This window comes from Rhincodon typus, chromosome 26, assembly GCF_021869965.1.
Source record: "Rhincodon typus isolate 14 chromosome 26, sRhiTyp1.1, whole genome shotgun sequence".
Classification (NCBI taxonomy): Eukaryota; Metazoa; Chordata; class Chondrichthyes; order Orectolobiformes; family Rhincodontidae; genus Rhincodon; species Rhincodon typus.
In genome coordinates this window covers 24,470,452-24,495,294 of record NC_063357.1, presented here as the reverse complement: position 1 = coordinate 24,495,294, position 24,843 = coordinate 24,470,452, and the positions used below count along the sequence as shown (strand labels likewise).

The following is a 24,843-nucleotide window of genomic DNA, read 5'->3' as shown; positions in this document are numbered from 1 at the left end:
TTTTTTCCTTCACCGATGCTGCCAGACCTGCTGGGCTTTTCCAGCAACTTTGTTTTTGTGCCTCTAAGAATCTTGTCTGTTTCAACAGGGTTGCATTTCATTTTTTCTATATTCCGGTGAGTTCAGGACCAATCCGCTCAACTTCTCCTCAACACAGTCTCTCCAAACTTGGTATCAGCCTAGTGAACTATTGGACTGTCTCCAGTACCTGTACAGATTTTCTTTGTTAAAAGGTCCCAAAACTGTTCACAGTATTCCATCTGTGGTCTGACTAGTGCCTTATATAGTTTTAGAAAAACTTCCCTACTCTTATACTCCATTCCCTTTGAAATAAAGCCTTCCTTGTTACCCGCTGAACCTGGATGCCAACCTTTTCTGATTCATTTACAAGGACTAAATCCCTCTGGTCTGTAGCTGTCTGCAGTCTTTTTTCCACTTTAGTAATATTAAGCTCTTCCACTTTTCCTGCTAAATGCATAACCCCTCATTTCTCCACATTACATTCCATCTGCCAAGTTTTGTCCACTTGCTTAACATGTCTATATCCCTCTGCAGGCACTGTCACCCTCACCCTTGCTTCCCCACCTATTTTTTGTCACCCACAAACTTGGCATTGTCTTCTCTTGTCCAAATCATTAATGTATATTGTAAATAATTGTAGCCTTAGCACTGATACCTGTGGCACTCGATTAGTTAGATTGTTGTTCTGAAAATGCCCTTTTGTTATGTAATTATTTAAGTATGTTGGTTTGTGACTTTGAGCCTGTTCACGTGATGTCATCCACCACTTTGAGAGAATAAGCTTAGTCTAACTTTGCTGCAGAGTGAATATCTTCCTTAATAAAACTCTTACTGTTGCTTAAACACTTTAGCCTCCTGGTACTTGAACGTAATAGAACGAGAGAACTGGCGACGAGGATAGACAGTGTGAACTTAAAAAAGATGAGGTGAACAGGGTGGAAGAAGTTCATGATATGCCCCACCCCGAAAGAACACGGAGGTACAAGTGCCCTATGTGATGTTTTGAACAAGAGGTGCAGTCCAGAGAGCTTAAAAAATGAGCAGCCTAAGGACTACCTTCTTTTAAATGGGAAGAAGCAAGGTAGTGCTAAAGTTTTTGTGGTATTGTGCTATGTAGACTGTTCCTACCTTTCTTTCTAAAGGAAGAAAACCAGCAAATTTTGCACCCCCAAGACCATATGATCAGGAATAGACTGATGGGGTGGTAATTGGCCAGGTTGGATTCATCCTGCTTTGTGTATACAATATACCTGGACAATCTTCAACATTCAGGGAGATGCCAGTACTGTAGCTGTATGGAAACAGTTTGCCTGGGGGGGGTGGCAATAAGACTGAAGTGCAAGTCTTCAGCATTATTGCCAGGATGCTCTCAGGGCCCATAGCTTTTACAGTATTCAGTGTCTCCAACTGTGTCTTGATGTTTCAAGGAGTGAGTTGAATTGGCTGGAAACTGGCATTTGTGATGCTGGTGACTACTGGAGGAGGCCAGCCTCCAATGATGGCAACTTTGGGTCATTTAATGTGTGCGTCCACCTCATGAAACGCATTCGCCCTTTAAAACGTCCAGCGTATCCAATAGTGATTTGTTGCCATGGTCTTTCTGGCCAATCTCATGGATTTAATGGTGCTAATGGAGGTAGGTATTGCATAAGCTGCACATATCCCTGCATTCTCCAATTTCAGATTTGACCCCTGATGTAAAGGGAGAAGGATGTTGTTGTGTATTTATGTATGTTGCACTATCTCTTTGAGTCCAATTACGTGATGTCGTTGGCTGTTTTGGAGGGAAACAGCTCATTTTAGCCTTGCTGCAGAGTGAGCGCCTCCCTTAAAGCTCCTACTGTTTAAACACTTAGGGTTTCTTCTCATACTTGATCATAACACCCCATTATCCCAATTTGCTGTCTTTATATTAGTTAGTCGTTCCTCTCTCCATGTTAATATTCTACCCCCAACGCCATGTTCTCCACTTACTTGTGTGTGGTACCTTATCAAACCCCTTCTGGGAAATTATTATTCTGTTTTTTGACTGTTGATCCAGTATTCGTTGATTATCTTTTTCTATTCTTACAGAAGCTCTTGCAGTCAGCTTTTGTTCCTTGCAAATTTACCCTGTCTGTACATTGCCCCTCTAAATCAACCTCTTAATTTTTGTTTGCTGAATTTTTAACTGCTTTCGCTCATCTGCTTTGCTACTATTCCTATTAATTTTAAGGGTCCTCTGTTTGGATCTAACATTGTCTTCCAGTTTCTGTTGTTAGCCATAGTTCGACCACTCTTCCTGTTCTGTTCTTTTTCCTGAAACAAATGTTTAAGTGCTGTGATGCGTGTGTTTGATTCTTTAATATTAGCCATTGCCTATCAACTTACCCAGTCTATCATTGCCAACATGCCCTTCATCCTTTGTAGTTTCCTTTGTTTACATTTAGGATCCCAGTTTCAGATTTAACTACTTCACTTTCTATCCCAATGATGTTATGGATACTCTTTCCGAACAGCAAGATTATTAATTGGCTCCTTTGTTGAACAAACTGAATCTAGGATAGCTTGAGGAACTCACTACAGAACAATGTACTGCTCTTTTTTCTTTTAAAAAAAACCTTACATGCACTCCAGGGATTCATCTCACATCATTATTCTAACGTGGTTTGTCCAAATATAAAGTCCCCCATGATTACTATAGCATTCTTGTTACATGAGTCTCTACTTTCCAGGCTGCTGCCATTTTCTACCTTGCCTCTACTGTTTGGAGGACTGAAGACACTTAATGTGTTCTGCCCCTTGTTGCTTATTGCTGGACCAGATTGATTCTACATAGGATTTTCTGTGCCAGTGTCATTCTTCACTCTCTTGCACTGATCTCATCTTTTGCTAACAATGGTACCACGTTCCCTTTTCTGTACTCCCATAAGTTTGAATACCCTCATGGTTAGGTTCTGAGCTCAGTTCACCCTGCGTTCCTGTTTCTCTTTGCAGTTTTATAATACCATTTTTCAACAATCTGTGCTGTTCATTCTTCTACTTTATTGTATATGCTCCATGTGTTCAAATGTATTCTCTTTAGACTTGTCTTTTTGATAATTTAAACTCTTTTTGTGCTGTGACTTTATTTGTTGCTAACTCTTGTTTCCTCTGTCTTTCATGCTTACTATCTACTTTTCTATCTTTTATTTCCATCTTGTTTCCCTCACTTCTCTCTCTGCTCAGTTTCATGTCCCCATGACTCTGATTTAAGCCCTCCCCATAGTACTAGTGAATGTCTGAGGATATTTTGTCTCAGCCCTGCAGCTGGTTTGTACAGATCCCACCCCCCAGAATTGGCTCCAATGCCTCGTGAATCTAAATCTCTCTCGTCGACCCCATTCCTCCAGTCAAGCATTCAATGGGCCTATCTGTTCCTGGACTGGCTAGCACACAGCCCTGGGAGTATTCCTGAGATTTATTATCTTTGAGGTTTTGTTTAACTTCTTTCCTAGCATACTGTCTCTCCAACTTGCAGAATCTGATTTTTTTTTTAAACATATGTTGTTGATACTGACATGTACTCCCTTCCCTTTCAGAATATTCTGTAGCCATTCAATAACGTCTTTGCAATGGGATCAGAGAGGCAGCACTGCTATTGCTATTGTTCTCCCTTGTGTGTCATGGACCTGGCTGTCTCTTCATTCTGTTTGACATGTATATTAATGACTTGGATGAGAGAAGTGAATATACTGAAGCCAAGTTTTCAGAGGGCACAAAAGTGGAAAGCAGGTGGTGAGGATGACACAAAAGAAGAGCTATAAACTGATTAAGCAATTAGGCAAAAATTTGGTAGATGGGATATAGTGTGGCAAAATGTGAGAGTATGCACATTAGCAGGAAGAATAGGGGAATTGAATATTATTTAAATGAAGAAAGACTACAGAAGCTTCCAGAAGAGGTATATGGGAGTCCTCGTGCATGAATCACAAAAATCTAACATGCAAATTCAGCAAGGAAAATGGGGAAGGCAAACAAAATGTTCCTCTTTATTTAGAAGGGAATGGAGTATATAAGTATGGCACTTGTGCTAAAATGATGCAAAATACTAGTCAGACCACAGCTGGAATACTGTGAACAGTTTTGGACCCCTTATCTAAGGAAAGATGTACTGGCATTGAATCTTCTCTCGACTACCTTCAATCGGCTGAACCCAGGAATAGAAGGACACTCGATGAAGAGAGGTTGAATAAGTTGAGCCTGTACACTTTTTGGAATTTAGAAGAATGAGAGGCAACCTTATTTGAAACATAAGATTCTTAGAGGACTTGACAGGGTAGATGCAGAGAGGTTATGTGCCTTGTGGGGGAAAATCTTGGACCAGAGTGCGTAATCTCAAAATAAGGCATCACTCATTTAAGATAGATGAGGAAGTTCTTCTAAGGATAGTGGATCTGTGGAATTCTTTATTACAGGGCTGTGTCATTAAATATATTCAAGGCTGCAATAGGCCGATTTTTAATCGGTTAGGGGATAAAACAGGAAAGTGGAGTTCATGGCTATCAGGTCACCCACGATCTCATTGAATGGCAGGGCAGACTCGGTATAAACATCTTTAAAATACGCGGACTGGAATAGAAAATGGGGCAGGAAAATACTTTGTAGTTTGTTCGATGAGGACAGTATCAAATTCCAATGTGATTCATCAGCCCCACACTCGGAGTTCACCTCTTCAGTTATTTCTTGTCAAAGAATTTGTTTTTTTTTTGGTTTGGATTCTTGCGTTGTGTTTAGTTTTTTTATGGTAGCCTATTTATGTTTAAAACCTGTCTCCAGTATTGAGAATATCTTTGGTACTGTGTGTGTATATATTCCAGCTTTCTAAAAAGTGCAAGTGTTGAAGCAGGAATAAATGGTGGAAAGTAAAGAATTGTCACCCTGTGCAATTGTATTCCAGTTAGTACATTGTGCTGGGGAGGAAATTGGGTGGATGACAACAAGTTGTGGTACTGTATAAAATGAATACAAAAACATGTTGTTTTAAATTCATGTTTCTGTGGAAAACCAGCACTTGAAACCTAAAAATGTGTATAGAATAGGGCGCCAATATAGGTTTCAAAATCTGCACTTCTTGACTGTGTCACCCATATCTGTTCTGCGTGGTTTCAGTTTTATTAAAAATCTCAATTTTGAAGACATGCAGTTTATAAATAGCATTCCATACTTGGGACTTTGAACATCCGTAGTCTGGTGACTTTCTCTTTATAAAGCACTCAAAGTTACGCATAACTGTTGATTGTGGTTGACATTTGCTTTCAGTTGAGTGAGTGCAGTTATCACTGTTAACTGATTATAGATTGTATGCATACACAGTACATGCATTTGGTATGAGTAGTGTTTAGCCTTAATTTAAACAGTTTGGCTTCAATGATTGCCTTGAGGGATCAGTAGTTTTAAGGATCTGTTGGCTTGTGGTGCATTTAACTCCCACAGTCTTTCAATGCATTTATTTATTGTGTGTGTACATATTGTTGTTCATCCATTAGCATTGTTGTTGGCAAAGGGGGGGGGAAAAAAAGACTGTGCTGCATTTTCATTATTAAGGCATGTCTGCTATCTGCTGAGATCTCAACTCCCAAAACTCTCATGAACAGGACTGCCATTTTAGCTTGACAGCTTTTCCTCTGCTGTTGCTTCTTTTAGACATTCCAAGTTAGTAATTGCTGACCTCCTGGAGGTCAGCAAAGTTACTTTGCCGTTGACTTTGTATGATGAGTGACCAAAAGCTTTGTCAAAAAATTTGCTTTAAGTGGTAAAGAAGTAGAGAGTGTGTTTTAGGGAGGGAGTCCCAGAACTTGGTTCTGGGGCAACTGAGAAAACAGCCATGAATAGTAGAGATGTCAAAAGCAAGTATGTGTAAAAGGCTGGAATTGGAGCAGTACAGTGATCAGAGAGGGTTGTGGGGCTTAAAGAAATTAGGAAGTCTGAGACTATGATAGAGGATTTGGAGCACAAAGATGATTGATTTTAAAATCAGTGTCACCCAGTGGTAGCCAACATGAATTGATATGATTCTTTGGTAAAGGAGCTTGACAATGGAGAAGTTGCTTCCCTTTGGGAGAGTCTACAAGGAGAAGGCAGAATCTCCATGTAAAAGGTTGCCCATTTAAGACAGCTGAGAAATAATTTGCTGAGGGTAGTGATTCTGTGGAATTCTCCATTTCAGTGTGCTGTAGAGGCTGGGTCATAGAAATTTAGTTAGTAAGGGAATTGAGGTTATGGGGAAAAGGCAGGAAAGTGGAGTTGATGATTGAGGTCAGGTCAGCTAATCTAATTGAATGGCAAAGCAGACTTGATGGGCTGAATGTCCTACTTCTGCTCCTGTAGTCTTATGGTGATTTGTGAATTATGGCATAGTCTCTAGTGAGGTATAGCTGAAGAATTCACAGTTATGTCTCACGGCATATGATCAAGATGGGGTGTTAGCAATTGTTGTCTTAAATTTCCAGCTATTGCAATTCTCAGCAATCCATTAAATTCCTGTATTGTCCTACGGACTCTGTCAATATTAGCCTCGCTTTGTCCTTTGGCAAATCTATGACTGCTTTTATTGCAATTGCTGCTTTTAATCCATTCTTAACATCTTTGCAACATTTGACACAGTTGACTACATCATTTGTATGATCTCTCCTCATTGCTGTTCAGCTGCAAGAAGCTACTATCTCAGTTTCCACTCTTGGGTATCTGTACCCTAAATGTTGCCAGCAGTGTCTTTTTGCAAATCCTGCATTGTTATTCCAGAACATTCCTGTTTTGGTCCCCAATGACCAATCCTTGGCTTCTTTTTTTTTTTTTGTTTGTTTAATTTCCGATGTGCTGTTCCTTGGGGACATATTCTGCAGGCATGGTACTGGTTTCACGCATACAGGGGTGGGACTGGGACTTCCCTGATTTACAAACATCTGACCCACAAATGCTTGTTACTACAGGGGTGTATTAATAATTTTAAAGATCTGACATACGAACCTCTTTTATGACTTGCAAATAGCTATCTTATATTGTACTGCATTGTGTTCCAACTTGTGTACAAATCAACTGGCAAACAGACTCTAGAATGGAGCCCGTTCGCAACCCGGGGATTCCCTGTACGATTTGTTAACAAGCACTACTATTCCATTGCCCCATTAACTATTGCTTAACCAACATCCAGTCTTCAGTGAACTACGATTTGATTCAACTAAGTACTCAAAAAATCAGAACCTTTTTATCTTCCGCTCCAACACAGGTTCAGTCTTACTCTTAGATTTCATTTGCCTCATCCAGTCACACTCTGGTTGAAGCTAACTGTTTGCAACCTTAGTGTTCCATTTGATCTGGTGTTAAGCTTCCATCTCTGTAACTTCTTCACAAGAACTACGTACCTCCATTTCAGTTTAATTGCTCTCTTCTACTTAAGCTGTTCAACTGAAACTCACTGCCATACTGTGGTGTTGTCTGACATGACTAATCTATATTTTCCAGGCTGACAACTCATTTCTAATTCCATAACATTTTTCTCTAAAACTGGTTTATTTGTGCTGTTCTCTATTTTGTCTTTGTTTTACCCTTTCTTGCGTTTTTCTGTCTTTTTCATTTGCATGGAGATAGAGGGAAATGTCTTCAGCTTGCAGGCTCTGGGCATTTTTGGTTGCCCTGCACTTACAGCTTTGGTTTTAATGCCCTTGGAACATAAGGTCATAAAAACTAGGAGCATGAGTAGGCAATAAGCCCCTCCAGACCTGCTCTGCCATTTAATGATCATGACCAATCTCATCTCTGCCTCAACTCCACTTTCCTGCCCCCTCTCCATAACCCTTCAACCCATTACTAATTTAAAATCTATCTCCTCAAATACTCCATGTCCAGGCATCCACAACACCCTGTGGTAGTGAATTCCACAGATTCACGATGCTTTGACAGAAGTACTTTCCTCCTATTTTAAATCTGCTCCACCTTATTCTAAAACTACATCTCAACTTTTGCAATCGGAGGGCAGTCGTCATGCATACCTATCTTAACTCATAGACTCTTAGTGACACACTGTCTCAGAGTACCCCCGTCACTGCTTGTTAAACAACATTGTTCTGCACCATTTGATTTTCCCAGTTGGCAAAGCTGTGCTGGTATTTCAGCACTCTAGCAGTCCAATTTGCATTTCAAGTTATTGCCTTAAAGGAAAAAAATGTGGTGCCTTACAAAGCCCATTAAATATAGGTCAGATAAGGTTTAATTGCTCAATTAAAAGGTTACGTTCAGAAGTATGTTGGTATCAGGTATCATCTTGCAGTGCAGAGTGTGGAAATCATTTCGAGCCATAGATGCAGTTTTTATTCATATTATACTCTGGCACATTTTTTAAGCACCAGCTAGTGAAGTTGATGTTTGTGTAAACCTTCCTTTGTTATCTTTGCTAATGTTAAAGATTTGAAGTACAGAAGTAGGAAATTTTACACTGCTAAGAGCTGTGCTGTCAAAGAGAATTCAACCATTTTGTCCTTTAATTTGATCTATTAAAAATTGGAAAGTTTGACATCTGATCTGCCATCCTGGGCTTCTCTTAGCCCTGTTTGCGTGATGTATTGACCATGATGCACTTTATGATGAACACTTTAAATATCCAAATTTGTGACTGTTCTGACCTTTTTTTAAAATTGTTGTAGCTTAATATCCTTCACAATTTGGTCTCCATCCAGTTTATCCAATTCTTGTATGGCGAAAATGATTGAACGGAGCAGTTCAAACTTTAAGTCCGCTTGGGTCGTTCAGTAGCTGCTACAGGTCTTATCTATTGCTTAGTTCCAAATTTCATGTTTTTACCGGAAATGTAATGTGATGTAATGAGCTATTAGGAGCAAAGGTAGGATTGAAGGTGCCAGTAGTTTGCATCTCACAGGATGTAAACTAATTTACGATTATTATAATTGTTTTCTTTTTTTGGCCGAAAAGTTGTTAATACTACAGTTGCAATCATTTTGATGAGATGTCACAATGCATGTTATATAAGTTCAATGTGCAATTAAGTTGCTGCAATACAATTGGATAGCTTCTTGAGCTTGCGCCCTCAATTTCTGTGGACCCCATTTTTTTGTACTAAGAATACAGCCTTCCAGAGTTGAACTTCCATTCCATGTTTTTAAACCTGCTGCAAATAATATGGTAGAATCGGTGAGCAAGCAAGTGCTAGATTTTTGCATTTCCTTCTAATTTCCGGAATAATCTGATTCTGTCACTGTTGTGCACTTGGCAATATTCAAAGAATTCACTGCTATGTCTTAAGCTGATTTTAGGGCTGACTGTAATTTTGCCCTGCTTGTTTGTCTGTCTTGGGTGCTAAGTAATGTTTAACAACTATTCCTGATCGTTTGAGTGAATTGTGCCCTTTTTATCTCTCTCGTGTACCAACGCACATCAACTATTTCAAAATACTAAGATACTTAGAATGAATAATTAAAGTTGAGCAACTTCAGTTTAAAAACCCTGTTTAACACGATGGACATTGTGTGTTCATATTGAAACTGCAGTCATTTTTCTTTTCTGTTCAGTTAGTAAATTTTAGTGGTGTTAATTCTTTCATCGTTCTGACCAAAAGCAAAATGTGTAGAGTTGAGGGAAGGTACAAATTTTGGACTTTTTTTTTTTTTAAAAAGGGTTATTTGTATCTGAACAGGAAAGATGTTTGAAAGAACCAAATGTGACTCTTTATAAATGACATTTGTGTTATGGGGTGTACCTTATTAATATTCATGCTACAAATTCATTTACATAATGTGAAATATCACTTAAAAACTAATTTTGTTTTTTGAATGATAGACTGTCCAAATATGACTTTTGTTCCATTAAGATGCACTGATATGTTGGTAAACCAGTGAGCAGTTGAAACTTGATTTTAGGATTGCTATTTGTTTTACATATATTTTTATCCTAAATATATTTTAATACTTGCAAATAATTCAATGCACTTTTAAAGCATTTCCCCAGCTGAATCTTACTGTTTAAATTGTCAGAATATTACACCTGGTAAGAGCTGCTGTAATGCTGGATCACAAAGCAGTTTTGGGAGTATTGCTTATGGACTTGCAATTGTTAATGACTTCCGTCTAGCTGCTTTGTAAGTGAGACATCATGTGATCATCACCTCATGTCTGGGGCTGTTGTCCTGAGTGCTGCAGATAATAGATGAGCTAGTGTATTTCATTACTGCGAGTTCTCAAGGCTTTCAAAAAGTGGAAACAACGCATTGTAGTGTGATGCCAGTTACAGCACCAAAATGATTGATTAAATGCTGTTTCAAATGTGCATGAAATAGCTGTGAAACTATATTGTCACGTTTGCCTGTTTTAGGCTGCCTCAATCTAGATTTTGTTAATCGGAATTATTTTAATGTATATAATCACATTCCTAATGTTATTATTGAGACTATAATTTTAGGAGTGTTCTATATTTTTACTATCTATACAAACATTTTAGTTGAAGATGTAGCAATACTTCTTGTACACTGATTATTTTAATAAGCTGTGAATTACTTATTGTACAAAGGGGAAGGCTTGATTTTTTTCTTTTTCTCCTTCCTTAGCAAAATTTAGCAAAAAGTGACCTTTTCAGTTGCATTTATAGACACTGAATCTGCTGGTCTTTTGCCTGTGCCCATTGTATGAACTTGCAAATAAGTATAGGTAACTTGTTTGATCATGAAAAACAAGTGCACATTTTTCAGATTTTCACTGTGGTGATAAGGAATGGTATTCTGGATGTTTCTGTCCCTCCTGCATCTGTCCTAAGAAACAAACATTGTTGTACTTATAGATTTCTTTTGCTTTGTTTGAATAAGATCATAAGACTTGGGAGCAGAAGTAAGCCATTTGGCTCATCGATTCTACTGCACCATTCATTGAGCTCATGGCAAATCTGATAAACCACGCCTCCATTTCCCTGTTGTATCCAGCATAGGCCTTGATTTCCTTAGCGATTTTAAAAACTGGTCTGTCTTCTTATTGCAAATACTTAGCGATTCAACATCTCTACCACTGTCTTTGGCAAAGAATTGCAGAGATTCACTACCCATCTGAGAGTGTAATTTCTTCCTTATTCCTGTCTCAAGTAGGTGACCCCTTTGACTTTCTGCTCTCTGGTCCTGGACTGTCCCACAAGAGTTTATTTTTAAAAAAAAAAAAAAGCTCTCTGCATCTACAGTCATCAAGCCCCCTACAAATCTTTTATATTTCAATAAGATTTCCTCCCACTCTTTTAAATTCCAATGAGTACAAGTCCAACCTATTCAATCTCTTCTGATTAAAATGCCTCCAAACCTAGAATCAACTTAGTGAACCAGTGCTGCTGTATATTTCTTTAGGTAATGGGACCGAAACTGATTAGTGTTCCTGGTGTAGTCTGACTAGTGCCTTGTATCGGTTTAGCAAGACCTCCCTATTTTTCTTGGAATATCACCTTTGTGCCCCACCTGCTGCTACTTCAGTGAAATTAAATGTTGATCATTAAGTCATTTCTTTCCAAAACAGCAGATCTGGTTAACTATAGGTTTACATTTGTCAATTGCATTAAACAATAAATTCCTGTGAGGAAACTGCATGTCAGTACCAGGTGCAATACTGTGTAATTTAATAACACTTAGTGTAGGATGGGGATGATGGGAAGAACATAAGTGAGAAATTAAACCACAGTAAGCTCTCCATTATCTGGAGTGTAAGGGGAATGGGGGTGCAGGTTATATGAATCTGTGCTTGCATGAGAAATACTCTTACAGAAACCAAACATAGAACACTCTGGTATCGTTCAAATTTGAACAAAAAATTAAATCCAAATGTCAAGAGTCATGAAATTTACACACTAGATTTTGAGCATTCATAATATTTCATCAGAGCTGGTATTTCATCTTAAGCAGCAGCTGATATCAAGAGCTGAGGATTTAGACTGAGAAGAGGTTTGCTCAAGAGAGCTACTATCTGCTTGCTTGCGTGCTTTCATGCAAAAATTGGGAATGTAGAAAGTGAAACAGCCTGTATTACAGTATTACAGCCTGTACAGAAAAGTAATTAAACTGCTGAACCAGTTTCAGGATAATTTCAAGACCTTCAGCAGCAGATTGCCCTGAAACTTTCTTTCAACCTGCTCCTTATTGTCATGTTTTCCTGTTCTTGAATTTTAGGTGTGTCATGGTTCAGACAGGGTAGGTGCAGAAAGGATTTTCCCAACAGTAGGGGAGTCCAGAACCCAGAGGCCACAATCTAGAGATACCTAGTGTCTTAAGGACTGAGATGAGAAATTTCTTCATCCAGGCAGTGGTGAGTCTGTGGATTTCACTCTCATCAGAAAGTAGTAGAGACCAAAACATTTCAAGAAGGAGTTGGATATAGCATTTGAGCCTAAAGGGAACAAAGGATATGGGGGAAAAGAAGGAATAGAATATGGAGTTGGGTGATCAGCCATGATCCTAATGAATGGCAGAGGAGACTCAAAGGGCCAAATAGCCTATTCCCGCTCCGATTTTCTGTTTCTATGATTGATCATTCTTAACAATTTTTACTTTTTTTCTTGCAGAAACTAGCTGCTGAATGCAAGAGTGCTGATTATGCAGGTACCTTGGTTGCACACAAGTGTGACCTAACCAATGAGGAGGAAATCCTTTCCATGTTTTCTGCCATCAAGTCACAGTACCAAGGTGTGGATGTGTGCATCAACAATGCAGGCCTGGCCCATCCTGAACCACTGTTGTCGGGAAAGACAGACCTTTGGAGGAACATGATTAATGTGAGTCTTGATCAATGAGGGATGGTAAAATGATTCTGATTGGCTCAAAGTTGTCTCTAGTGCGCTGTGCTTGTAAAATCCTTTTAGCCTGTGATCCCTATTCAGGATAGTCTTGTAGTATTGACAGGTACCATCATCTCCTTGCTTTTCACATATCTATTATTCTAATATAAAGCATCCATATGAATTCATGAGTATCCCAGCAGGCGTAGATTATTGCATCTTCTGCATCTTGCACCCCAGTTTGTTAAGACCATAGTTGATCTAATTGTGGCCTCAACTGTTTTTCTGTCTACACTCAACATTTGATTCCCTTGTTTGTTGGAAATTTAATCCAATCTGGCCATATAAACACTTGAGCATACAAGGAGCAGGGGCATGCAATTTAGTCCCTTGAGCCTGTTCTGCCTTTCGGTCTGATCATGGCTGATCTGATTTTGTAACCTCCAATCCCCATCCTCCTGCCTCGATAATCTTTAAATCCCTTACTTAATAAACTAGCCACCTCTGCTTAAAAATATTCAAAACTCTGCTTCCAGCTCCTTTTCAGAAAGAGTTCTAAAAGCTTGTGACACTTGGAGTGAAAATTTTGTCTCATCTGTGTTTTAAATGGACAGCCCCTGAATTTTTAAATGGTGACCCCCAGTTCATGATTATTCTGTTAGAGGAAACATCATCTCCCCATCTACCCTGCCAGGATCCCTCAGAATCTGATGTTTCATTCAAGTCACCTCTTACTCTTCTAAACTCCATTGGATACAACCTTACCCTGACTATTTCTCATGAGGCAACCTGCTCGTACCAGCTATTAATCTGCTAAATCTTCTTCTTTGAATGCCTTCCAACACATTTGGAAGTCGAGTAGTGTACATATACTAAAGATGTGGTCTCATTATTCACCGTATTACTGAAACTTAACCTGCCTACTTTTATAATTCATCCCTCTCATTAAATGATGACACATAGTTTAGCTTTCTTGGTTACTTTCTAAACCTGCATACTATTGTTTTGTCATTCATGACAAAGACAAACCAGATCCTGCAGCATCTCGGAGCTCTGCACTTCTTGCCCTTTAATTTTTCATTTTCCATGCCAAAATAGACAATTTCACATTTCCCACATTAACGCCATTTGCCAAATCTTTGCCCGCTCATCTTAACTTATTTCTATCCCTTTGTACCTTCATTTTATCTTCCTCACGTCTTGCTTTCCTACTTGTCTTTGTTATCAGCAAATTTGGTAATCGTGCTTTCCATCATTTCATCCAAGTCATTATATAAATTATAAACAAGTGAGGCCCCAGCACTGATCCTGGAGTCATAACTCTCATAATATCTTGCCAACCTGAGACCCATTTATATCTATGCTCTGCTACCTATTAACTAGCCAATCTTTAATCCATGCCAATACGGTGCTCACTATACCATGACTTTAATTTAATGCAGTAACCTTTTGTGGCTCTTTATAAAATGCTTTCTGGAAATTAAAGTACAGGACATCCAGTTTCACTGGATGTTATTCCCTCAAAGAACTCAAATGGTTGGTTAAATATGATTTCCCCTTCTTTAAACTATGTTAACTATTGTTTACCTTGAACTTATTGAAGTGTCCTGCTATAGCTTTAATAGCTTCTAATATTCTCCGTATGACAGATGTTAAAACCAACTGACCTGTAGGTTTCTACTTTCTGACTTCCTTCCCTTTTGAACAACAAATTACTCTTCTTGTCTTTCAATCTAATGGGAATTTCAAACTTTGGAAAATTAAAAGCAATGCATAAAGTATCTCAATAGCCACTTCTTTTAAGACCGTAGGATTAACTCTGTCAGCACCTGGGTACTTGTCAACCCACAACTCCAACAGTTTTCTCTGTACCACTTCTGGTGATTGTATTTTTCGTTATTAATTCTGACTCCCTTTCTATAGAACCAACACTCACTTTGACTTTTTTCTCTTTAAAAAATTAAAGAAACTCTTATTTGTCTCTGCTGCTTTCTGGGGAAGAGAATTCTATATAGCAGTGATCCTCTGGAAGAGAAGAATTTCTCATTTTTATGTTAAATAGGAAATCCCTTATTTTTAATAGCATGTGTACCCAACATATAAAAGTGGCTGCCGAGTGTTCGAGCATGCCCAGCTGCATGCTGCAAAAGTACCTGTATTGCCACTGTCTGCAAATGAGGTTGGTATCATAATGTTAGTGTGAAATGAATTAACCTTCCATACACGCACGCAACAGTCAACAGCCTACTCTGCAGAACCAGCCTTTGTGTCAACACCAGCCAAAAACCAAAATACCATTTTTCTTTCTCTTCTTAAAGAAGTAGCAAGCAGCATGTTTTGGATTATGATGCACTTCCCAATCATGCTCCATCCAATCTAAATATACTGGTATGTGGATTTTTAGTGCGTCCTGAGAGTTTGTTTTGTGGGAACATTTGAAATAAGTGTTATTTTCTGTTAGGTTAGCAGGTGCACACCTCCTGCTGAGAGGTGACAGGCAGCTGCCACTGTGTTGCTGGACATTAGCATAGCTCTGCAATGCTGAGTTTCTGCACATGCAAGCTCATTACTCACTACTCTACCTGGTTGTGTTGACGTTAAGTGCATCCTGTTTTTAAATTGTGTCCCCTATTGTAGTTTTTTTTTTCCCAAAAGGGGAAACATCCCCTCATTATCCACCCTGTAAAGTCCCCTTAGCATCTCGTCTTCTAAATGAGAGAGACTCTCATTCTTCTAAACTCTAATGGATATAGATTTGATCTTTTCTCAAAACAACCCCTTGATTCCATGAATTAGTCTAGTGAAACTTTGGAGAACTGCGTTTAATGCAATTATAAACTTGAGTAAGGAAACCAAAACTGTACCTGTATTCTAGGTATCTTACCAATGCTGTAAAACAACTATAGCAAAGCATCTTTTCTTTTATCTTCCCCTTGCAATAAATGACAACATGCCATTTGTCCTCCTCATGACTTGTAGTAAATGCATACTAACTTCTTGTGAGTCATCTTCAGAACTTCCTGATCCTTCTGTACCATAGAATTCTGCAACCTCTCTTCATTTGAAATAATATATTGCCTTTTCTTCCTGCCAGAGTGATCAAGACCACACACTTGCAACACTACGTGCTACCTGGCATTTTTGTCTGTGCATTTACCCTATCTAATTACATTTTGCAGATTCCTTGTGTCTTTGTCACAACTTACTTTCCTATTTTTTCTTGTCATCAACAAATTTAGCAGTAATAGATGCTGTCCCATTTTATCTGGTCACTGATCTACTGTGAAAGTCTGATATGCAGATGGACATACTGTAAATTTGTTTTTAGTGTGACGGTCTTATGGCTCCTGACTCCCTTGATCCAAACCAGTCTGACATGTTTTCTGCCCCCCACCTCATTCTTTGCTCAGTTCAGTTTTTTGCTCCCCTCCAGCTCCACCACACCTGGCACTTTTCCCTGCAACCGCAGGAAGTGTTGCACCTGCCCCCATACCTCCTCCCTCACCCCCATCCCAGGCCCCAAGAAGACTTTCCACATCAAGCAGATGTTCACCTGCACATCTGCCAATGTGGTATACTGCATCCGCTGTACCCGGTGTGGCTTCCTCTACATCGGGGAAACCAAGCGGAGGCTCGGGGACCGCTTTGCAGAACACCTACGCTCGGTTTGCAATAAACAACTGCACCTCCCAGTCGCAAACCATTTCAACTCCCCCTCCCATTCCTCAGACGACATGTCCATCCTGGGCCTCCTGCAGTGCCACAACGATGCCACCCGAAGGTTGCAGGAACAGCAACTCATATTCCGCTTGGGAACCCTACAGCCCAATGGTATCAATGTGGATTTCACAAGTTTCAAAATCTCCCCTCCCCCTACCGCATCCCAAAACCAGTCCAGCTCGTCCCTGCCTCTCTAACCGGTTCTTCCTCCCACCTATCCCCTCCTCCCACCTCAAGCCGCACCTCCATCTCCTACCGACCAACCTCATCCCGCCCCCTTGACCTGTCTGTCCTCCCTGGACTGACCTATCCCCTCCCTAACTCCCTACCTACACTCACCTTTACTGGCTCCATCCCCGCCTCTTTGACCTGTTTGTTTCCTCTCCACCTATCCTCTCCTCTATCCCTCTTCTATCTGCCTCCCACTCTCTCCCTATTTATTTCAGAACCCCCTTCCCCTCTCCCTTTTCTGATGAAGGGTCTAGGCCCGAAACGTCGGCCTCTCTGCTCCTATGATGCTGCTTGGCCTGCTGTGTTCATCCAGCCCTGCACCTTGTTGTCTCGGATTCTCCAGCATCTGCAGTTCCTACTATCTCTGATTCAGTTTTTTGCTGTTGTGTGGATCTTCTGTCTGCGTTTCAACCATAGTGCAGTCTCTTTTTGGAGTTATCTTTCACTATTATCCGTTTGACAGATGTTAGGCTAACTGACTTGTAGTCTTCTGTTTATCTGTCCCACCTGTTTCATGAGGGAGGGGTTACATTTCTCATTTTTGAATCTGATCGGACCTTTTAAGAGCCTGTTGAATTTTGGAAAATTACAATCAATTACACTAACCCTAGGATGCAGTTCAACAAGCCCTAGGGAATTGTCAGCCTTTAGTTTGAATAATTTTCTTGTCCTTTCCCTGTGATTGTAATTATTTTAATTATCCTTCCTTCCTTTTCACAGAAATATTTATTAAATCCTTACAAGAATTTGCCTTCCAAAGTGAAGGCATACAATATCTGTTTAAATTTTGTCAACTCCTTTTTTTTTCTTTTAATCATAGATGGTAAATCCTTCTAGAGTCATCTTTACTCATTGGAATGTGTCTTTAATGACATTATGAAGCAACTCCTGAAATGTCTGCCATTGCATTGCTACTGTCCTACCTTTAGCCAGCTGTTTTCATACCATTGTAGTTAGCGTTTTTTAAGTTTTTAAAGAGTCTCACTTCACAACCAAATGCTAAATTCAATCACTTATGATCATTGCTACCAAAGGCTTATTTACTATGCAGTCAATAATCCTGTCTCATTGCAAACTGCATGTCTGGAATTGCCTGCACTCTGCCTGGCTCTAGAATGCATAGCCCTAAAAACTTGTCCCTTGCATTTAAAATATATAAACTGTGTTGGAAAATAACTTGGTGAAAATATGAATCAACTGTTAAGAATTTATATATGGCAGTGGGTTTCCTACTAAGTCAGTGTTTCAAGATGTTCTGTAACAATTTCATAGGTTTTTATAACTTGGGATTTATTAATAATCACTTCTGAGATCAGAATCAACCTTTTGGGATCCCTCGGTAATTAAATATTATCCTGCAAGAAATCAGAAATATACATATTTTAGCTACAATATGTAATTTATATGTAAGATGTAATATTTATCAAACAAGCTGGAGGAATTTGTAATTTACCAAAACTTAATAATTGAAAATCTTGGGATTGAATTTGTTCACCATATCTTGTCAACAACTTGATTTTTTTTTTGTGTATCAATGGGGATCATCCAGATAAACAGTACAGATTCCAGTGTATACACAAATGGCCAATTTATCATTTATCAGGTTGTCCATTAATTGTTCATTAGTGTTATATTTTGTGTCCTTCATATATGTATGAATGTACAAAAATGGTGGATGGTTAATGACCAACTGTCCTGTCATGCTTTGTGTTTGTGTTGCATTGTGCATCATGATTCCAATCCCATAACTCACACCCGCCCACCAGGAGCTACATAATCTCTTTGGCATGGAAAATCTTTAGATGAAAAGCATTAGTTGCTTCCAAAAGAAGCAAATATATCTGCACAATTTTATTGCAGTTGCCAGAGGCAAGCAAACATCCCCAGGATACGCAGTTTAATACTAACAATCTTTTCTAAACTATGTTTTAGCCATAATTGCTGTCTTTTGATCTTTGCAGTACATCCTTGCCTGCTGCGGTAGCTGGTAAATTGTTCCAGAGGTGGTTGACCTACTGCAAAAATAAACAGTCACGGACGTCTAACCTTGTTCTATGTTTATCACATTTTGAATGGTTGTCCCTCCCACTTTTGGCTCAAATGGCCTGTCCATTTGGGTAGAATCTATTGGTTTAATTATTTTAAAGACATTCGTCCAATTTTTAAGTCTGTACATTTCTGAAGTTTAACGAAGTTGTGTAAGCCTACCATGGCTACAAAGGTCTCTCCTTACTATGTGAGGGAACAAAAACTGGTTACAGCATCTTAGATTTGATCTAACTAATGCAGTACTTTTTGGTTTATGTAATATATCTCAATACAGTGCTTTAGTTTGGTGCAACCTTACATGATTATGAATCTTCAAAGACTACTGTGTTAAATGCCTCCATCTATTTGCTCTTTCATAGTGTTTTCTGACCCTGCACAACATGCACATGCTCGGTGTTAGCTTTATTGCATGCATTACCACTGAATTTATCAGTATTAAGTTGCATCATTGAGTTGTGGGACAATTCTCTGATCACCCAGAGATCTGATTGTAACTACCTTCTTTCATCCAAGATCATAACACTTGCACAGATCTCTGTATTAACTTATGGGCCACTTCCAAATAAACAGCAGTTCCAAAATTGACTGTTGTTTATCTTCACTATCATGTTTTCTAACCCCTGAAATACTTCCCAGTTCCACAGATCCCTGTCTTAATTAGTAACTTATAATGTGACAGTTTGCTTCCACTGACTTTGACTCTCACCATTGACAAGGAGAAGGTTTTAACAGTGTATCTATATCTTGGGGTATACTTGTTAGGATTGTTGTTGAATTTGAAAGCTTAATTATTTCTGCACTGTTGTGAAGTCACTCTTTAGATATTGGGCAGTGTCTCAATTCTGGGACGTGTAGATGTAATTCAGAGTTTCGGAACAGCTGATCAAAGGAAATTTGAATCAAAAACTCAAGTGAATTTTGTTAGTACGGAGACCCAAGAAAAGATTAGAGTGCTCATGTGAGCCCTTGTGTAAGAGTTCAGGTAGGCTATTATGTTGGATATTTGCTGCAATTTGTCATGACTTAAATTGAAACACTTTAGTGAGATTTTCACTGTGTCTTTAATATTTTTTGTGGCCTTTCTCTTCCTTTAATTTTGGCACATTGTCCTGCCCATTTAACCAAGTTATTTTCAGCCAAGTCTGGATGCCAGTGGTTAGGGAGAGAATCTCAGTATTAAGAACTTTGTCTTGCCGTTTGGTTCTTGCATTGTCTCCAAGTAAATCATATGGAGGATCATCTGGAATAAAATGCTCACATCTCAAAGATATTAAAGTGGGAAGAACAACTATTCTGTACGCTCTTCCTTTAGTTGAGGGACTCCTTTCCCCTTGCTCCTACGTAATTCATCACGTCTTGCCAAAGGCAAATTGGCCTTGACTATTCTTTTGACTTTACTGTCAATGTGAACTGTTCTGCAGAGGTGCTAGCTAGATTGGTAAACTTGTCAACTCCTTCAAGGTTTTGATCATGGACTGTGATAGTTGGTTTCACGTGCTGTTTTTTTTTTTTTTTGAAGCCGGTTGCTGTTTGATTTCTTTCGTGTGACTCAATGTGAGTTCAAAATTATCACCTGCAGATGAAAAGTGACAAATGTATCTTGTTCTGGACATGCATTCAAGATACAGTCATTAGCAAGAAGAAAGTCATGAACCACCACTTTGTGTATATTGACTTTTAATTTGCATTGACTTCAAGTCATGACTTTGCCATCCATGAGGTATTTAATGTGCCACTTTCAGTAAGACAGAATGCTGCAGAAAACATGACGGAGAACATCCTGCTGAAATGGTAGGAACCAGCACATCGCCTTACTTTGCTCCATTTGAATCTGAGAAGACAGCAGAAGATTTCATGAACATGAGATAGCATGCTTTTGTACAATTACCTTGCTATAATTGGCTTTGATCACTCTGGCATCTTGCCCATGCTTCCTTCTGAAAATAACATAACCATTTAGATGGACCCAGGATAACTTGTTTGGGATTGTCAGACCAAATACCATGTTTGTAATGAAGAGGTCATACACTGTACACATCATCTTCAGCAGTAGAAGGCCATTGATCTTGTGGTTACCAATTAGTCTCTTTCTATAATTGCTTCCCAGGTCTGGTAGTATCTAGCATTAGAATCACTGAAGATGATTTGCCCGATTTTAGGCATTACATACCATTCTAGATTCTATTTATTGTAAAAATACATATTTCACATCTTTCAAATTTGTCATTGTGGGTGCATGATCATTTACAGTGGCTTGACTGTTCTCCTTGCTGTTATAAATTGGTAGTTTGTGTTTTCTGTGGGTGAGTGGCATGTGAGTGTTGGAGATGTGGCTAAACTTGTTAGCAAACTCTTCTGCTCCTTGCTACTGCAACCACTCCTAAAGAAGGTGCATCTAGTTTCTGTAATAAAACAGTATGTTAGCAAAAACACTGCAGCGGAGACAAAATGAGTTAGCTTATTTGGCTTGATGACCCTTCACCCAATCTGTATAATTTGCCTTCGTCAGCTAGATAAGTCTCTCTAACAAGTTGTTTTTCTGGTCTATCAGCTCTGCATAGTCCATGAATGTTCGGATATTTTGTGTTGATGTTAAATGGCGTTAACTTTCTCTTTGCCCTTGTTTGGCTTCTGTAATGGGATTGCTGTCAGTTGTGGTAAACTAGCCTTGGCTGGTAAGGCAGATGATGCTGTAGGGTGCCTTCCTCAAACCTTGAAGTTAGAGGAGTCAGCCTGGAGAGACCTGCTCAGTTGTTAATAGAGCTGTCAAATTCAAGTGTGCTTCAATTGAGTGAAAGATGGCACTGACCTGTGTGCAGGACTGCAACTACAATTTGCAGTGTATCCTCTTTGTTGCTTCCCCAGTGTCACAGGACTTAGTCTATATGTTGAGTGAATTGGTGTAGATGTCATGAGTTGTGTATGAGTTAGATTTTAACAAAGGAGGATTGCACTGCATTAATTGTGCCCTTTTCCAGGTGTGACTGAATTTAATGGCAAGACAAAGTTGAGAAAGCTCAATTATTCTGGTGGTTGTTGGGAAATATCCTTAAAAATAACTGAGGTTACATGGAAGAGAGGGGAGGATTTGGATAACTTTTGGATTGCAGAGGGTATACCATTTAACTTTAAACTGAAGAATCAGAAGTTGAAGTGTTGTGGTTACAAGTAGTTCTTGTTTTACTTTGTAACTTGTAACTCGTTATGTGAATAGTTGTCAAATGAAAAGTGAAGCCTGTAGAAACATTACACCATGGTATCATGCTACTGGAAATCAGGTTGGTACAGCATAAATGTAAAACAGAAAATTAACTACAGATGTCTTGTAGTATTTCCTCTTAGACACATATTTTTCACTTGATCTCTATCATTCAATCCAATGTACTGAATAAAATATTTTGTGCATGGAGTATTATTTGGTTGTAAGTGGATGAAATTAAGTATGCATTAACAATAGGATTCTTCCCCTGTTCTGAACCTATTGAACCCTTCCTGAACACTTGCTAATGTTTTTTTTTGCCCAAAGGCACTGCAAGCTACGAGTGATGATTTGAGGTAGCTTTTTTAAATATCGACACAGCAATTTTTTAGTGTCGCATACTCAATTGTTTAACAATCAACTGAACAGCTACACTATAAGAAGTTGTTTAAAGAGAAATGAAGGATAGAAGATTTTATGGTTTTTAAAAAAACGCTGAATTAAATGTTCTGTTTTTGATTTTGTAATACCTGGAAACCACTACATTTAATTTCTGACTATTGGGTTGGAGGCAGTACTCCCAATTTACACTGAAATTTAAAACATTTCAGCAGGCAGTGTTTGACAGTCTGCTTCCATGCAGTATATGTGCATCAGTTTTAATGAATAAAACATGGAACACCAGGAGAAAAATTGTTACATGCACAGAAAGTACACTTAAATTGGTCAACCTGCCTGGTTTAAAAACTCAAGTAAATCTTGGTTTTTAAACTGTCAGTTTTTCATTAATTTATGCATTTTCCCTGACACAGCCTCAACCGATCAGCAGTATTAATGTTAGTTTTTCCTTTGAATTGGCATTCTTGCAAATTGTCCTGTTGAGTGCAAGACAAAAAGCTTTGACAAAATCTTTTGTCAGCAATACTCAAGTTCCTAACAGTGCAATATAATAATTCATTAGATGCACATTTTCCCCTTTTATAACATGTAGCCTATTGTCTAAAGGTCAGTTAACAATTCTTCAACACTTTTATGTTCACCTCTCATCAAAATCCAGAGGCATGAAAATAGTAGGATAAAAATTACAAAGGAACAATGTATGAATTCTGAAAAACTGTATTTGGTGATCTGAAAATATTCAGCAGAAAGCTGAAGTTTGAATCTTTAACTGGGATTAATATAGTGAGAACAGATCAAAAGTTTTTTTTCAATTTAATTCCTGGTCAGTAAGCACCAACTGACCTGACAGATTAAGCAAAATTGTGAATTTATACAGATGTTTGGTGCTGTGGTTTAAGAGCGTAATGAAACTGTGCCAGTTGGAAAGAACAAAGATGTAAAATGAGCAATGAGATGAGGGGAGGTGATGACCTAGTAGTATTATCGCTAGCCTACTCCTAAGCATCATAGTCATACAGCACTGAAACAGACCCTTTGGTCCAACCAGCCCATGCCGAACATAATCCCAAACTAAACTAGTCCCAACAGCCTCCTGGCCCACATCCCTCCAAACATTTTCCTATTCATGTACTTATCCAAATGTCTTTTAAATGCTGTAACTGTACCCATATCCACCACTTCCTCAGCAAGTTTATTCCACACGCAAACCACTCTCTTTGTAATAAATTTACCCCTCGTCTCTTTTAAAATCTTTCTCGGCCTACCTTACTGTGGGCCCAGGTCTTTGAGTCCACCATCCTAGGGAAAAGACAACTACCATTGACTCTATTTATACCCTTCCTTATTTTATAAACTTCTATAAGGTAACCTAGCCACCTCCTATGCTCTAGTGAAAAAATTCTCAGCCTGTCCAGCCTTTCTTTATAACTCAAACCTTCTATACCTATCAACATCCTGGTAAATCGCTTCTGGACCCTCTACGGTTTAATAATATCCTTCCTATAACTTAGTAACAAGTGCAGGACACAGTATTCCAGAAGAGGCCTCACCAATATCCTGTACAACCTCAGCATGACTTCTCAACTCCTATCTTCATTGCTTAGTCCTTTGAGTATAAGTGCCTTTTTAGTCACCCCTGTCTATAGGTGACACAAACTTCAAAGAATTATGTACTTGCACCCCAGGTCACTCTGTTCTACAACACTACCCAAGGCCTACCATTAATTGTGTAAGCCCTACCCTTGTTTGTTGTACCAAAATGCAATACCTTGCATTTGTCCAGATTGAACTCTCTCTGCCACTTTTCAGCTCATTGACCCATTTGTTGAAGAAATCTTTGTAATCTTAGAAAACCTTCTTCACTGTCTTACTATGCCACCAATTTTGGTATCATCTGCAAACTTAGTAACCATGGCTTCTATATTCTTGTCCAAATCATTTATATAAATGACAAACAAAAGAGGACCTAGAACTGCTCCCTGTGGAACACCGCTGGTCAGAGACCTCCAGTCCGAAAAGCAACCCTCCACTGTTCTCTTTCAATTCCTCCCACCCCCTACAGACAAAGGGGGTGGCCACGGGTACCCGCATGAGCCCAAGCTACGCCTGCCTCTTTGTAGGTTACGTGGAACGATCCCTCTTCCGTACCTACACTGGCCCTAAACCCCACCTCTTCCTCCGTTACATCGATGACTGACTGTATCGGCGCCGCCTCGTGCTCCCACGAGGAGCTCGAACAGTTCATCCACTTCACCAACACCTTCCACCTCAACCTTGAGTTCACCTGGACCATCTCTAATACCTCTCTCTCCTTCCTGGACCTCTCTGTCTCCATCTCGGGCAACCACCTAGAAACCAATATCCATTTCAAGCCCACCGACTCCCACAGCTACCTAGAATACACCTCCTCCCACCCACCTTCCTGCAAAAATGCCATCCCCTATTCCCAATTCCTT

General features: G+C 39.2%; 1 protein-coding gene across 1 annotated transcript in view; it reads left to right on the top strand.

The window, feature by feature from the left end:
* The window catches only part of dhrs11a (dehydrogenase/reductase 11a), an 82,137-nt gene that overhangs the window by 18,013 nt on the left and 39,281 nt on the right, over positions 1 to 24,843 (top strand). The window contains exon 2 of the mRNA XM_048612660.1: positions 12,577 to 12,786. Within this exon, the coding sequence (XP_048468617.1) occupies positions 12,577 to 12,786 (210 nt within the window). The remainder of the gene's footprint in view (positions 1 to 12,576; positions 12,787 to 24,843) is intronic.